The 12,780-nt window shown below is 37.8% G+C and overlaps 1 protein-coding gene across 4 annotated transcripts in view; it reads left to right on the top strand.

Moving 5' to 3' along the window:
- TOP2B (DNA topoisomerase II beta) overlaps positions 1–12,780 on the top strand; it is a 64,156-nt gene that overhangs the window by 30,905 nt on the left and 20,471 nt on the right. For all 4 annotated transcript variants that reach the window (XR_004355114.1, XR_004355115.1, XM_032678197.1 and 1 more), the window contains exons 11-18: positions 137–275; positions 4,148–4,305; positions 5,022–5,147; positions 5,892–6,002; positions 6,110–6,215; positions 6,408–6,517; positions 9,827–9,919; positions 10,014–10,128. Coding sequence is in view for 2 of the 4 variants with exons in the window: in XM_032678197.1 (XP_032534088.1) it covers positions 137–275; positions 4,148–4,305; positions 5,022–5,147; positions 5,892–6,002; positions 6,110–6,215; positions 6,408–6,517; positions 9,827–9,919; positions 10,014–10,128 (958 nt within the window). In the remaining 2 variants the exon portion in view is untranslated. The remainder of the gene's footprint in view (positions 1–136; positions 276–4,147; positions 4,306–5,021; positions 5,148–5,891; positions 6,003–6,109; positions 6,216–6,407; positions 6,518–9,826; positions 9,920–10,013; positions 10,129–12,780) is intronic.

A 12,780-nucleotide genomic window follows, 5' to 3' on the forward strand; every position in this document is an offset into this window, starting at 1 on the left:
TTTCATATATTGCAGTTTTTAAAATTTAGAGAGCTTTGAGAAGCAGTGTTAGATCAGTGACTTAAAATTGAGATGTAAGAATCTGCTGTGTGAAGCTTTATTTTTCTCATCCACAATTCTGATTTGTTACTCGTAGGCCTCTAACTGTGGTATCATAGAGAGTATTTTGAATTGGGTCAAATTTAAGGCACAGACTCAGCTGAACAAGAAATGTTCATCAGTGAAACACAGTAAAATCAAGGGCATTCCGAAACTGGATGATGCTAATGATGCTGGTAAGAACACTTATTTTTAATTTCTTTAATGTTTCATAAATTTTTCACAAACATGATAATTTTAAACCTGACTTTATTTTTCATCGTTATGGATTTTTAATAAAAGTCTTTCTAGTTTTCTAAACTTTCTGGAGGTAGAATTTAAAGCGTGATGGTGAGTTTAATATCAGGAACACTATCCTGTCTAGAGCAGAGATTTAATAACACTGAACAAAAGCAACAGTCTAGTTTGATACTGGAAGAGTGTGTATATTCTAATTGTGGTTTCCTGCTAAATTTTGTGTATTCTGTTTTGGAGGTTTTCTTGATCTTTCTAATGTAAAAATATCAGAATCATTATAGGACCACAAGCTATAGGAAGTAGATCACATAGTGTGCACACCTGAGGGAATGGTTCAAGAGACTTTTTTCATAATACTTTAAATGCCATTAGGTTCCTGTCTGGGAATATAGGGCAAACTGGCAATCTCTGCTGGCTTGCTTCTTCAGCATAGATAGGGATCAGGATCAGCCGTCAGTCTTTGTGCCAATAGCAATGGGAGTTGTTCTTGAGTTATTTGAGGGGCACATATGGCTAAAGAGCTTGAAATGTTGCCACTCTTTGTTAATGTTATTTAATTTTTAACACATCCTTACATTAAACAAAGATAGAGAAATTGCAATGATTCGGTGGGTGGGCTGAGTAGGTAAAAGCATGTAAGACTGGTAAAGAATCTCAATGAGATGATGAGACCTGTTTGATTTTCTTCCTTTTTTGATTCCTTGGTATTGATTTTTTTTAATTTTTTTTCTTCACTATTTTATTACTTTTCCCGTTATTCAGATGTCATATTTTGCCTCAAAAGTTGGTAATCATGTCTCCTTTAACTAGTGTTTTGTTTGTGGAATTGGCGTTCCCTAATCAGATGTAAGTTCCTGGTGTTTTTCTTCCATAGAAGATGGTGTGCTTGGAGAAATTATATATTTTATGGATATTAAGCCTAATGCTCCTAAATCATATAATGAATGATTTTGGGCACACTTTCTTCATAGGATTTTTTAGCTCTACTTTGGAGATCAGCCTTCAAAATCACTTCTTACACAGTTTTTTAATGGGGGGACCCTGAAACTTCCTCAACTAAGCAGGCATGTAGGGATTCATTGGGCTCAGCCTAAAGCTTTGCATGTCTTGAATCCCTGTTACCCAAGTATTTCTCTGCTGCCTAGTTCTATGGGGAGTGGGAACTCTGCATCTCCCAAGGAGGCTTACCCAGGTATTGGTTTTTTGAAGATCTAGAACATACTGCGTTTCACACATTGAAGGCATTGCATGTTTGGGGTGGACACTTAGAGAGGCAAAGAGGCTTTCAGTTTCTGAGTACAATGTGTATTGTCATATGCAGGCTTTGCCTGACTTTCTGAAGTGTTATCTATACTGGAAGAGATGTTTTAAATTGGAGGATCACTAATAATACATTTAGTAAAAAGTTCTTTAGTAATTTCTTTTTAAAGAGTGAAGGTATCATATGGATCATCTGTTTATTCTTGAAAAGGAATATTTTTTTCTTTTTGCACAATCAAAAATAATCAGGATCTTTGATTTCTGCTTTCATAGAGAAAGGGAAGGCAGAAGGTGATATGAAAGAGTAACTCCTTCAGTGTGGCTGAGGGGGTTGATCTGCTCTTGAGAACTTGTCTCAATGAACTTCAGTTGTTGATGGCACCCAACTGATGATGTTTCTTAACATAAAGGGGAAAAAGAAGTACCGGTACCATGGAAATTCTTTAATGAGTACACAGACAAAAAACATTGTAGAACTATCAGTCTTTGCCTTTCGGACCTTAATAGAAAGGATTGTGATAAAAGGACAAGGAGTAATGGGTTCAACCTGGAAGAGGGGAAATTTAGGTTAGATGTACAGAATAAATTCTTTACTGTGACAGTGGTGAGACATTGGAACAGGTTGCCCAGAGAAGTAGTGGATGTCCCATCCCTGGAAGTGTCACAGTTGGATGAAGCTCTGAACAACCTTATCTAGTGAAAAGTGTCCCTGCCCATGGCAGGGGGCTTGGAACTAGATGATCTCTGAGGTCCCTTCCAACCCAAACCATTCTGTGATTCTATGACTGGGGGATTCTAAGGCTCAGGTGAATTAAGGGCTGTATGTCCTCTTTCTGTGTGTGAGAGGCAGATCAGTATTTCTAGGTCCAAAAAATTCAACTTTTCTGTGTGAATATTGCCTAAGAATGTGCACGACTGTGAGTATCGTGAAGAGTTATAAATCATCTTTTCAAAAGAATTTCAGACCTCGCAGTAAGATGGAGAAAAGGTTTAAATGATACATGAAGATACAGATTGTTTCAAGACATTCCTATGTGTCACTGTAGCCTGGGAGCAAAATCCAGTATGTTGTAGTTGATGTATTTGTTAACGCATAAGAATAGGAGAGAGATGTATCTGTACAGTGATGTAGTTGCTGCAGATTTCTTCCCCCACTGTAAAGAATGAGTCCTATACCTGGTCATTCTTGCTTTTTTGTGATCTTGATGGAGGTATGCATAGTTCTGTGGCTTGTTGGAGGTGGATTAGGAGGATTACCTAATCTGGTGAAGCATAAGAGCATTTTTTTGAACCTACCGGTTGATATAGTTCTTTGAGTTCTTTAGAGCCATGCTCAGGAAAATAGCTGGCACATTGTATTTCCACGAAATTAATTGCTAATGATTGCATCCATTTCAGAAGGAAGTCCACCTGCATTACATTCAGATGTGTCTTCTGCAGTTCACTTAGGGAAAAATATTGGCTGTCTTATATTCTGAAACAGCAGACTAGTATTATTCTTGGTATTTGGAGTCCATTTTGTTGACAGGTAGTTATTGACAGTGTGAATAGCTGCCTAATTTAGATTCTATTAGGCTAAACTTCTTGATTCAGAAAACCAAAGATGTTGAATGTAAATTCTGTGTAATAGGAAGAATGGGATGGGTTTTACCTACCAGGTAAAAGCAAATCACAGCACCTATTTTAAATTCCAGTATATTCAAAATTTACCTTATTAGCAATAGGGGAGACTTAACCAGCTTGAAATTTTTTGTAGTCTTTCCTACTGCTTAGCCTTGATAAAATAGCAAAAATGAGCATTTGCACCCTTGCAAAAGGATAGATTCCTTTTTTCAACCTGCTTGTTGTTTGGAACATCTATTCCACTACTGCAGTTGCAATAAACAGAACATAAATGTCATTCTAGTTTTGAATATAGTGGGCATACAGGCACCAAAATGCAGTGTGTCTTGTAGAGTCAAAATTACATTGTTAGTGAAGATTTATTTTTCTGTTCAAGAAATTTGTGAGATATAATATGTGCAAATGTTCTCATCCTTTGAGCTTTTCTGTCAAGTTTTTCTTACAGTTGTCTGGCTTCAGCTGATGGACAATAAAAAGGGATACCCACAAAAATGATTTAATAAATTATTTTTTAAAATGTACTGTGAGGAAAGGGGAAATACAGAATGGGAAATAACTCCTGTATGTAAGTCAGACATGCATAATGTATGTGTGTAAGAAATTTGCAGCTAGAAAAATGAAATGGTAAAGGTACAGAAGCAATTGGACTTTTTTTGTGCAGACATGTAGGGACCATTGCATAAGATGTGCCACCATTACATCCCATTTTGTCTATTTTGCTCCTTCTCCATAGAAATCCATAATGTACTGCTAAGGGCAAGGATATTCGCTCTTGTTGTGCAGTGTTGGTTGTATGGAGGGCCATCCCTAAAAATAGAAATTCAATGTATTTAAATGAGGAGAAGGAAGAATTCAGTTGTATTTCTTTTATTTGAGTTATACTTTCTGGGTTTTTTTTGCCTTCCCTCTACTTCTTCCTGGCCTGCAGGTGGCAAACATTCCTTGGACTGCACGTTAATACTGACAGAAGGAGACTCGGCCAAATCTTTAGCGGTCTCTGGCTTAGGTGTTATTGGTAGAGACAGATATGGAGTATTCCCACTCAGGGGCAAAATTCTCAATGTTCGAGAAGCTTCTCACAAACAGGTATGCAGTTTTTTCCTCTCCTTTTGGTGACAAATGGATGTCTTGTGTTTATTTTTGATTTCTAGATTTACATCTTCATATTTGAATTTTTATTTTTTCACGAAAATTTTGTGGCTGAGATTTCATAAAGTACCAGCTACTTAAAACCTGGGATAAGCCTGGAAATACTAAGTGTAGTAATGCAGTACTGGGATGATAAAGTTAATTTCTTCACAAGTGGAGGAAATTTTGCTGTGACTCATATTAATATTTCATATGAATATTTAAAAACCCTAAAATTTTTTATACTCTCTATTGCCATGTGATTTTATTGGCTCACAACCTGAGTGCAGCAGTGTTACCCCATCTCATTATTTCTGCTGCCCTCCATAATTTGTCTGCAATAAGAGATGTGTTGCATATGCCCACAGAAACAGTGGAAAGAGAAAGCAACTCTGTGAGATGACTTTTTGTTAAGCATGCAGTTTTCTTCTTGCTTTCCTGACCCAAAGTGCTCTGCCCGTAGAGGAGAAAGAGTGTGCTGCAGTCTTGAGAATTTGCATGTACAGAAGAAATATTTACAAGTGCAAAGGCTGCAAGGGGCTGGGCGTAAAAGGGTTATGAAGTTGAGGCTGGGATGCATTGAAAAAGAAGCTCTCAAGCCCACCTGAAAAAGACTGGGATATTTCTAAATTTCTACTTTTTACATTGACTTCAAAAATAACTTTTTTATACAGATTATGGAAAACGCAGAAATCAACAATATCATCAAAATAGTTGGACTACAATACAAGAAAAGCTATGAAGATCCAGAATCTCTGAAAAGCTTGAGATATGGAAAAATTATGATTATGACAGATCAAGTAAGTCTGAAATTCACAGGTTTTAATATACAGAGCTTCTTATGATATGTCTTGCTGCAATTTCACAGTTTATGTTTTTGTGCATTACAACCTGTCCCAGCTATGACAGTATGGATGCATTCAGGGGGAATCCCTAATGTATGAGGTTTCTTTACAGGATTAATTTATCTGTGTTGTTGTTTTGGTTGCTCCAAAGGAACAACTGGCCTTTGCTGCACAAAATAGTAGAGAAGGCAAAGTAATAATAAAAACATACTTTTGATAACTCAAAAATAGGTTGAAAGTAAGGGAAACAGTAGATGAGGTGGTATTGCTAGCAAGTCAGGTGGAGACAAGAACAAAGGCAATTATTGTTGGATAATCTCATGATTGAACTGTCAAGCGTCTTTCCACCGATGAGAACTGTGGGCCAGGCTTGACTATCTTCCACAAAAATTCAGCTCTCTGGTGGCTGGGAGAGCTGTGTAGCTCTCCATGAAAACATAACACAGGCAGAGAATCTTTGAACTGCAACCATGCACTTGGCTTGGAAGAGCTTATTATTAGCTTGGGGATAGTGCTATTCACAGGTGGTTATGTCACACGTGGTCCATTTTGGAATACAAATTAAAACTAGCTGTACCCTTCTATACTTTCTGTCAACAGACATTGTTTTGATGTATCCAGGCCAGTGAGTGGGTTTTTGGTGGTTTTGGAAATCTGACGTTTGAAAAGATTGCCTCATGTTTTCATGTTCTCACTTAGGATCAGGATGGATCTCACATAAAGGGCTTGTTGATAAATTTTATTCATCACAATTGGCCATCACTGTTGAAACATGGTTTTCTTGAGGAATTCATCACCCCTATTGTGAAGGTACAGATTCTATTATTGAGATTTTATGGATTACTTACAGTGCAACAGAAAAGTTGATTTTTTTTTTGTTTGTTTGTTTTGTTTGTTTTGTTTTGTTTTTTTTAAAGGCGAGCAAAAATAAGCAAGAACTCTCATTCTATAGTATCCCTGAATTTGATGAGTGGAAAAAGCATATGGAGAATCATAAAGCATGGAAGATAAAATACTACAAAGGTTTGTTTAAAAACAAATAAGTGAACCCTATTAATAAATAATAATAAATGGGTGCTATGAAGTTTTATTTGTAACTGTTTTCGTGGTAGGATCTTATGTAATGATTTTATAATATTCCCAGTAAAATTAATGGGGTAAGATAATAAACCTTAAATTTTTAATATTGAGTAACAATTTCTTTTTATTGTACAGGATTGGGTACCAGCACTGCAAAAGAAGCAAAAGAATATTTTGCTGACATGGAAAGACATAGGATCTTATTTCGGTATGCTGGTCCTGAGGATGATGCTGCCATTACACTGGTAAGAAAGTGCTTCTCTATATGATATGTTTTAGTTTCCATTGTTTGCTGAAAATGGCACATGAGAAAGACCTTGAAGGGTTGTTATGGTTTTTGGAGTACCTGAAAAAAATACTTCTAGGAGAGAAAGAATCTTTTGGAAAATATTTTAAATTTTGGAATAAACTTTATCCATGCTACAAAATCAGCTCTACCTTCTGCTTTTAACTTTGATAGTTTTGTGTAATGTCGGTTTCAAGAAATGTTACAGTCAGACTTGCTTTTAAAGACAGAACATGCAAAAAAGTACTCTATGTAAGAAAATAGAGCCCAGACAAATTACGTTTCACATCTACTTAGACATCCTTATTTTGTTTCTGAGCACATAAGATCAGGTAAATATTATTTATTCATTGAAGATATATCACCGTGGCATATGTGTAGTCATGCATGTGCTCTACATATTTGAATTTGCAATCTTGTATGTAGTTGAATATGGGAAAGTACTTGTGTTTCAAAGAAAGTTTGTGGGAGGACAAAGGATGAAGTGTCTGGAATGAAGCTGCTTTTTCAAGAAGTATTTCAACTTTTATCTACTTTAATTTGCTATTTTAATTGTAGGTCGTATTAGAGAGAAAAAAAAAGGTAGGAGAGAAAAAGAAGAAAAATGGAAAAATACCCATCTTAGACAAACTTTTTCCTTATACCATGGATGCTGTAAAATGTGTGTTTTTACTAATAGAATTCTGATCTCTACGTCTGCCAGTAGACCTCCCTACACAGGCTGATACCTGAGGCCATGTAACCTGTTATGGCTGATCCTTGCTGTTGTCTGAAATGGTATTCTGTGAATTCAGGATGAAGCTGGTCATCCTTGTTACACCTGGACAGCTATGACCAGTACTGGAGCTGTTAGCAGAAGCTTCACTTCTATTTCTACCCACGTTTCTTCTGCTGATAGCTGTAATTCCAGCCCAAGATTACCTCTGGGCATAGGGGGCGTAAGATTATGGGCCCTGCCAGGCCTCATGATAGCTGTAATCTAGGAAAGCAAAAGTTATTTCACATAGCAAATTTGTCAGCATTCTGAAGAAGTCTTTTGCTAGCCCAGGAGGTATTAAAATATCAGTTTTAAGGGGAGACAGAAAAAAACCCTCCTTATTCTAGTCAAGAATAAATATTTGAGAACAGTTTTTATTCAAGGTCTTAATTCTATTAAAAGAATTTTTATGCTGATACAGCTCTTGGTCATTTTTCACTTCAGTGGTCTGGAAAAGGTATAGATAAACTGAAAGGAGACAGAAGAAAATTGTAAGAATTTAGTAATGTGTTTTTACTAAAGCCTAGTCTTAAGCCTTCATAAGTCTGACATTGTGAATTACCAAGCTTTGGTCACAAACGAAGTCAGTCTGATGCAAATCAGGATGATATCACTTAGTCCCTTTCTCAGAGACTAAATTACTAAGGCTTAATATTTATTATGTAATATCATGGTCTCCAAGGAAATGAAACTACTCATTGAGCTCTTTTGGAGTGCTCCAGTTAGAGTCCTTTGAAAAAGATAGTGCTGATGACTATCTTCTTATGCAGCAGAGTGGTTGAAATCAGGACATGATCTTATATGTTGTTCCCTGAGGAAAAAGAGGCAGTACTTCAGCAACTCACCAAGTTTTCCTAAAGTAGTCGAAATCTTTCTTAAATCACTGTAAGACCGCAGCACCCGAGCTACGAGCTCACTTGGAGGGGTTTTACTTTAAAAATATATAAGTCTTCAAAAATCCGCTTGCCAGATCTGTTGAGGAGCCTTCAGTTCTTTTAAAACCCTTAAGAGAGAGCGCAAAAGAGAGAAGCTGCTCATGTTTCCTCACAAGGTACTCTTACTGGTAAACTTTAGAAAATAGGAGTACTTGGCAAAAGTTTAAAGGGTAGCATTCAACCAAAACAAAGCATTCCACAAAGCCTTGACTTAGCACGTGCTAACCCATGCAACTTAGCAAAATCCAGCCCATCTGGTCTCAAGCTACTCAAAATATTAAGAAAGGATATTAGGAGAAGAAGAAGTAAAGAAAGAGAGAAAAAGAGAAAATTACAGCTACTGTTCAGAGTCGTGTGCAAGTCCAGTGTCCAGGTGGCAGGGTCGGAACAAGCGTGGAGAGCGCTTGTTGCTGCTTTCATGAGCTTTGAGGCCCCTGTGGCCACACCCCCCACCCCCAGGTTGGACTTGCGGCCCACTGACCACTCTGGAGCTCTGGGCAGGGTGAGGGGCAGTGTTCCCAGTGTGTTTTCCATCCTGGAGCTGGGTTAGGGGCTCCAGGGTGTGTGGTGGGGGGCACTGCTCTCAGCGTGTTCTTGGTTCTGAGGCTGGGTTAGGGAGAAAAGGGGGCGTGGTGAAGGCTCCCGGCCTGCATTTGACTGACGCTGCTCCAGGGTGTCCCGGGGTGGCTGGCAGGGGCTGAGATATGGGATAGGCCATTATCTCCCCTCCACGAAATTTGACCTGTCCCTTCCCTGCCACACCCCCTGCCTTGAGTTGGTCCGAACCAATAATTAATATAACAATCCAGTGTCTCGCAACCACATACACAGTTTCTGTGTGTTCTTGTACTCTTTTGGAGAAGAAACTCTCTGAAGGGGAACTCTGTTTCTCTGACATGACAGAGTCAGAACATTCCTGTGTCCTTTCGTAGGGTGGTTGCTTAAAAGTAACACCTTGTCATCATGAAGGCTGAGGCCTTCAGTCAGCTGGCCTAAACTCTGTCTTAGTCTTTTCACGGAGTTTTGATTTTGTCAATTTGTCAATTTTCTTAAGAGGACTAGGAATGCCTATTCAGGAACAACTACAAGTTATTGGCATTCTGTGGCTCCAGGGCATGGAGAGGACAAGAAGAGTAGGGTATTTTTTCTAATACCTTCAGTTGATTTTCTTGATAAGAGATGGTTATATTTCAGTCTAAATGATGAACCCAACCTTAAAGCTCTGTGGGGAAAGACCTTCAAACATGTATCAAAGGAGAACTCTGATGTGAAGAGGGGAAGAAGAATGATAAGATTTGTCCAAATGTGTGCAAATTTCAGGAAAGTAATATAAATTTAAATTGCAATCTGCAAAAGATCTGTCAGTTCAAAAACATTGCGCAAAAATGTGTGAAAAGTCATGTACTGGTACTGCTGCTTAAATGTAAACATTAGTTATATGGATTAGCTTGTCCAAATAAGTTTTATTGAATACTCGATCAGATAGTGCAATATAATTAAAATTCTGACTGAAGTAACATACATTTACACAAAGATTTATATTGCTGATAATTTAGTATATTTGGAATCTTTTCAGGCCTTCAGTAAGAAGAAGATTGATGACCGAAAAGAATGGTTAACAAATTTCATGGAAGACAGACGACAGCGTCGGCTACATGGCCTTCCCGAGGTGAGTCCTAAATAACAGTAATAAATCTGCAGGGTGAGATTTAAATGTGATGTAGTTTTTGTATTGAATTAATAATGTATGTGGTTTTTTTCAGCAATTTTTATATGGCACAGCAACAAAACATTTGACTTACAATGATTTCATTAACAAGGAGTTGATCCTTTTCTCAAATTCAGACAACGAGAGGTCTATCCCGTCCCTTGTTGATGGTAAGCTAGTAATTCCTTATGATTTGTTATAACATTCCTCTTTATTGATGATTTTTAAAACTGTGATTTTTACTGGAATTAATGCATTCAAGTAGAGAATATGAGAACTTCTATATATTGGTTATCATTTCATATCAATGGTATCCTGGGGTGCATTAGGAAGATCACTGCCAGAAGGGCAAGGGGTATGATCCTGACCCTCTACTCAGCCCTAGTGAGGCCACATCTGGAGAGCTGTGTCCAGTTCTGGGCCCCTCAATATGCGTTGCTCATGGAGCTGATCCAGTGGAGGGCAGCAAAGATGAATAAGAGACTGGAGCATTTCTTATGAGGAAAGGCTGAAGGAGCTGGGCCGGTTCAGTCTTGAGAACAGACGACTAAGGGGACCTTATCAATATCTATAACTATCTGAAGGGAGTGTGTCAAGAGGATGGATCCAGGCTCTTCTTGATGATGCCAAGCAATAGGACAAGAGACAATGGGAAGAAGCTGATGCATGGGAAGTTCCACCTGAACATGAGGAAGAACTTCTTTATTGTGCAGGTGACCGTGCACTGGAACAGGTTGCCCAGAGCAGTTGTGGAGTCTCCCTAACTGGAGATATTCGGGAACTGTCTGGATGCAATCCTGTGCAATGTGCTCTAGGATGACCCTGCTTGAGCAGGAGGGTTGGATCAGATGACCCCACTGTGGTGCTTTCCAACCTGACCCATTCTGTGATTTATGTGCTAATTGCTGTGTTTCTTCAGTGGGGAAGTTTAAGCTGTTTCGGCCTTTTTATGCAACCAGACCTATTCACCAGACTCTATAAGTTTTGTTTCTAGTCAAATCATCAGAGAAAGCTGGTCTTTTAAGTGCTAATAATAATCAAAATTCAAGACAGCAGCTGAATGCAGATAAAGATGCAAATGTTTTCTCCCTTCAGTCTTACACCACAGGCAATGATCTAGTGTTTACTGACCTGTAATCTTGCTAGGGTTCTGTCAATCAGGTTTACTAATTCTCCCCTTGCAATAGCATGGACATTAAAAGAAGCAGCTTCACTACACTACACTAGAGCTTCATTTGTAAAACTGTCTGCAGACAGTGTGAGCTGGAATTTCCGTCCATGTTATTGTCCATATGCATAAGCTTACTAAGGTCAGAATAAAGGCCTTGAGGCTTCATGGGGGCAGTAGGGGTGGGGGGAGCACATTTATCTCCACTTTCCAGTATATTTTTTTACAATGGAGGTGGTCAGCCTTCTTGACACTATAGACCCATACCAAAATATTCATGCAGCAACAGCTTTTTGTATTTTAGATGAGAGAGTGAGATAGTTCACAGGGGGATAGGGTCAGTAACTTCCTGGAAGGATGGATCCTCAGCTTTGCTGCAGAATGAGGCTGAGTTACGTATAGCAGATACATCTCTAGGGAGTCAAAGAATGTCAGTCTGTTTCAGCTTCTCCAGCCTTACCTCCCATAGGTGGGTAATTATAAAGATGTATGTTTCAAGAGGTCATTGTTCATTTTAACATACTGTACTCTCAACTGCTTTCTCAGAAACAGCAGAATGATTTTGCTGAAACTTAAAATAATGAATGAACTTGCAGTAGACAACTGTTAATTTGAATTGAAGTTCTCCAAGACTCTTTCTACAAAAGTGTAAGAAAATAAGAAAGGAACATAGTTATTCATGTATTTGTGTGTGTCTATGTATATTTGTAATATAATGTATGGATATATAATGTTATGAATATTATATATAATTACTATCAGTGTTTCTGCCAACTTTAGCTGTAATTCTGCATTCTGGGCAAGGATATGTGAGTTGTTCAGCAGGTGTAGTACTCTAGCAATGGTTTTTGTCCTTTAGTATCATCTGGTGAAATATAACAGGCTAGTCTGGTGGCAAATCTCTGGAAAAAAATGAAGAGGAAGAATATTTTGATTATCTCTTCACAGTTACTAGTTAACTGTTCTTACTCCTTGAGGATCCTCCTGTGTAAAGAAAATCCTGTCATTTTATTATATTCAGCAGACTTGGTAGAAAAACATGATGTGGACCCATTGTAAAAAAAAGTTACATATTTGAATAAAATGGAGATTGGAGTCAGTGTCTCTTTTTTTTTGTTTGTTTTGGTTTTTGTTTGGTTTTGGTTTTTTGTTTTTGTTTTTTGGGTTTTGGGTTGTTCCCCCCCCCTTCTTATTATTATGTTTGACCCAAGGTAGTAATGGTAACACATAATAATACTTTGGTGCATTTCGTAAATGTATGTGAGTTAAAACTCTGAATAGATCAATAAGCATAATCTAGAACTAATTATCAGTTCTAGATAATATACAGAAAATATGATGCAATCCCTCCTACGCAGATGTTGTACCTAAAGTTGCCTAAGAAATGAAAGCAAACCAGAAGATCTAAGAGACTGGCTTCTTCCTTAAAACTCTAAAATATCTAAAAGTGGCATATCTTTTTGTTGAATTTTCTTCAATATTTGAGATATTCACACAGAAAGTAAAAATTCAGAGTGCTTTAAAATACATATAAGCTACAGTTACACTTGTCATTACTGAACTTGTGTTGATATTCTTAGAAAAAAGATATTGCTGAGTAGAATAGAAAGAACTCTTGACTTGTGGAAGTCATACATTCAGGATCAAGTTGCTG

Source organism: Chiroxiphia lanceolata, chromosome 1 (assembly GCF_009829145.1).
Source record: "Chiroxiphia lanceolata isolate bChiLan1 chromosome 1, bChiLan1.pri, whole genome shotgun sequence".
Taxonomy (NCBI): Eukaryota; Metazoa; Chordata; class Aves; order Passeriformes; family Pipridae; genus Chiroxiphia; species Chiroxiphia lanceolata.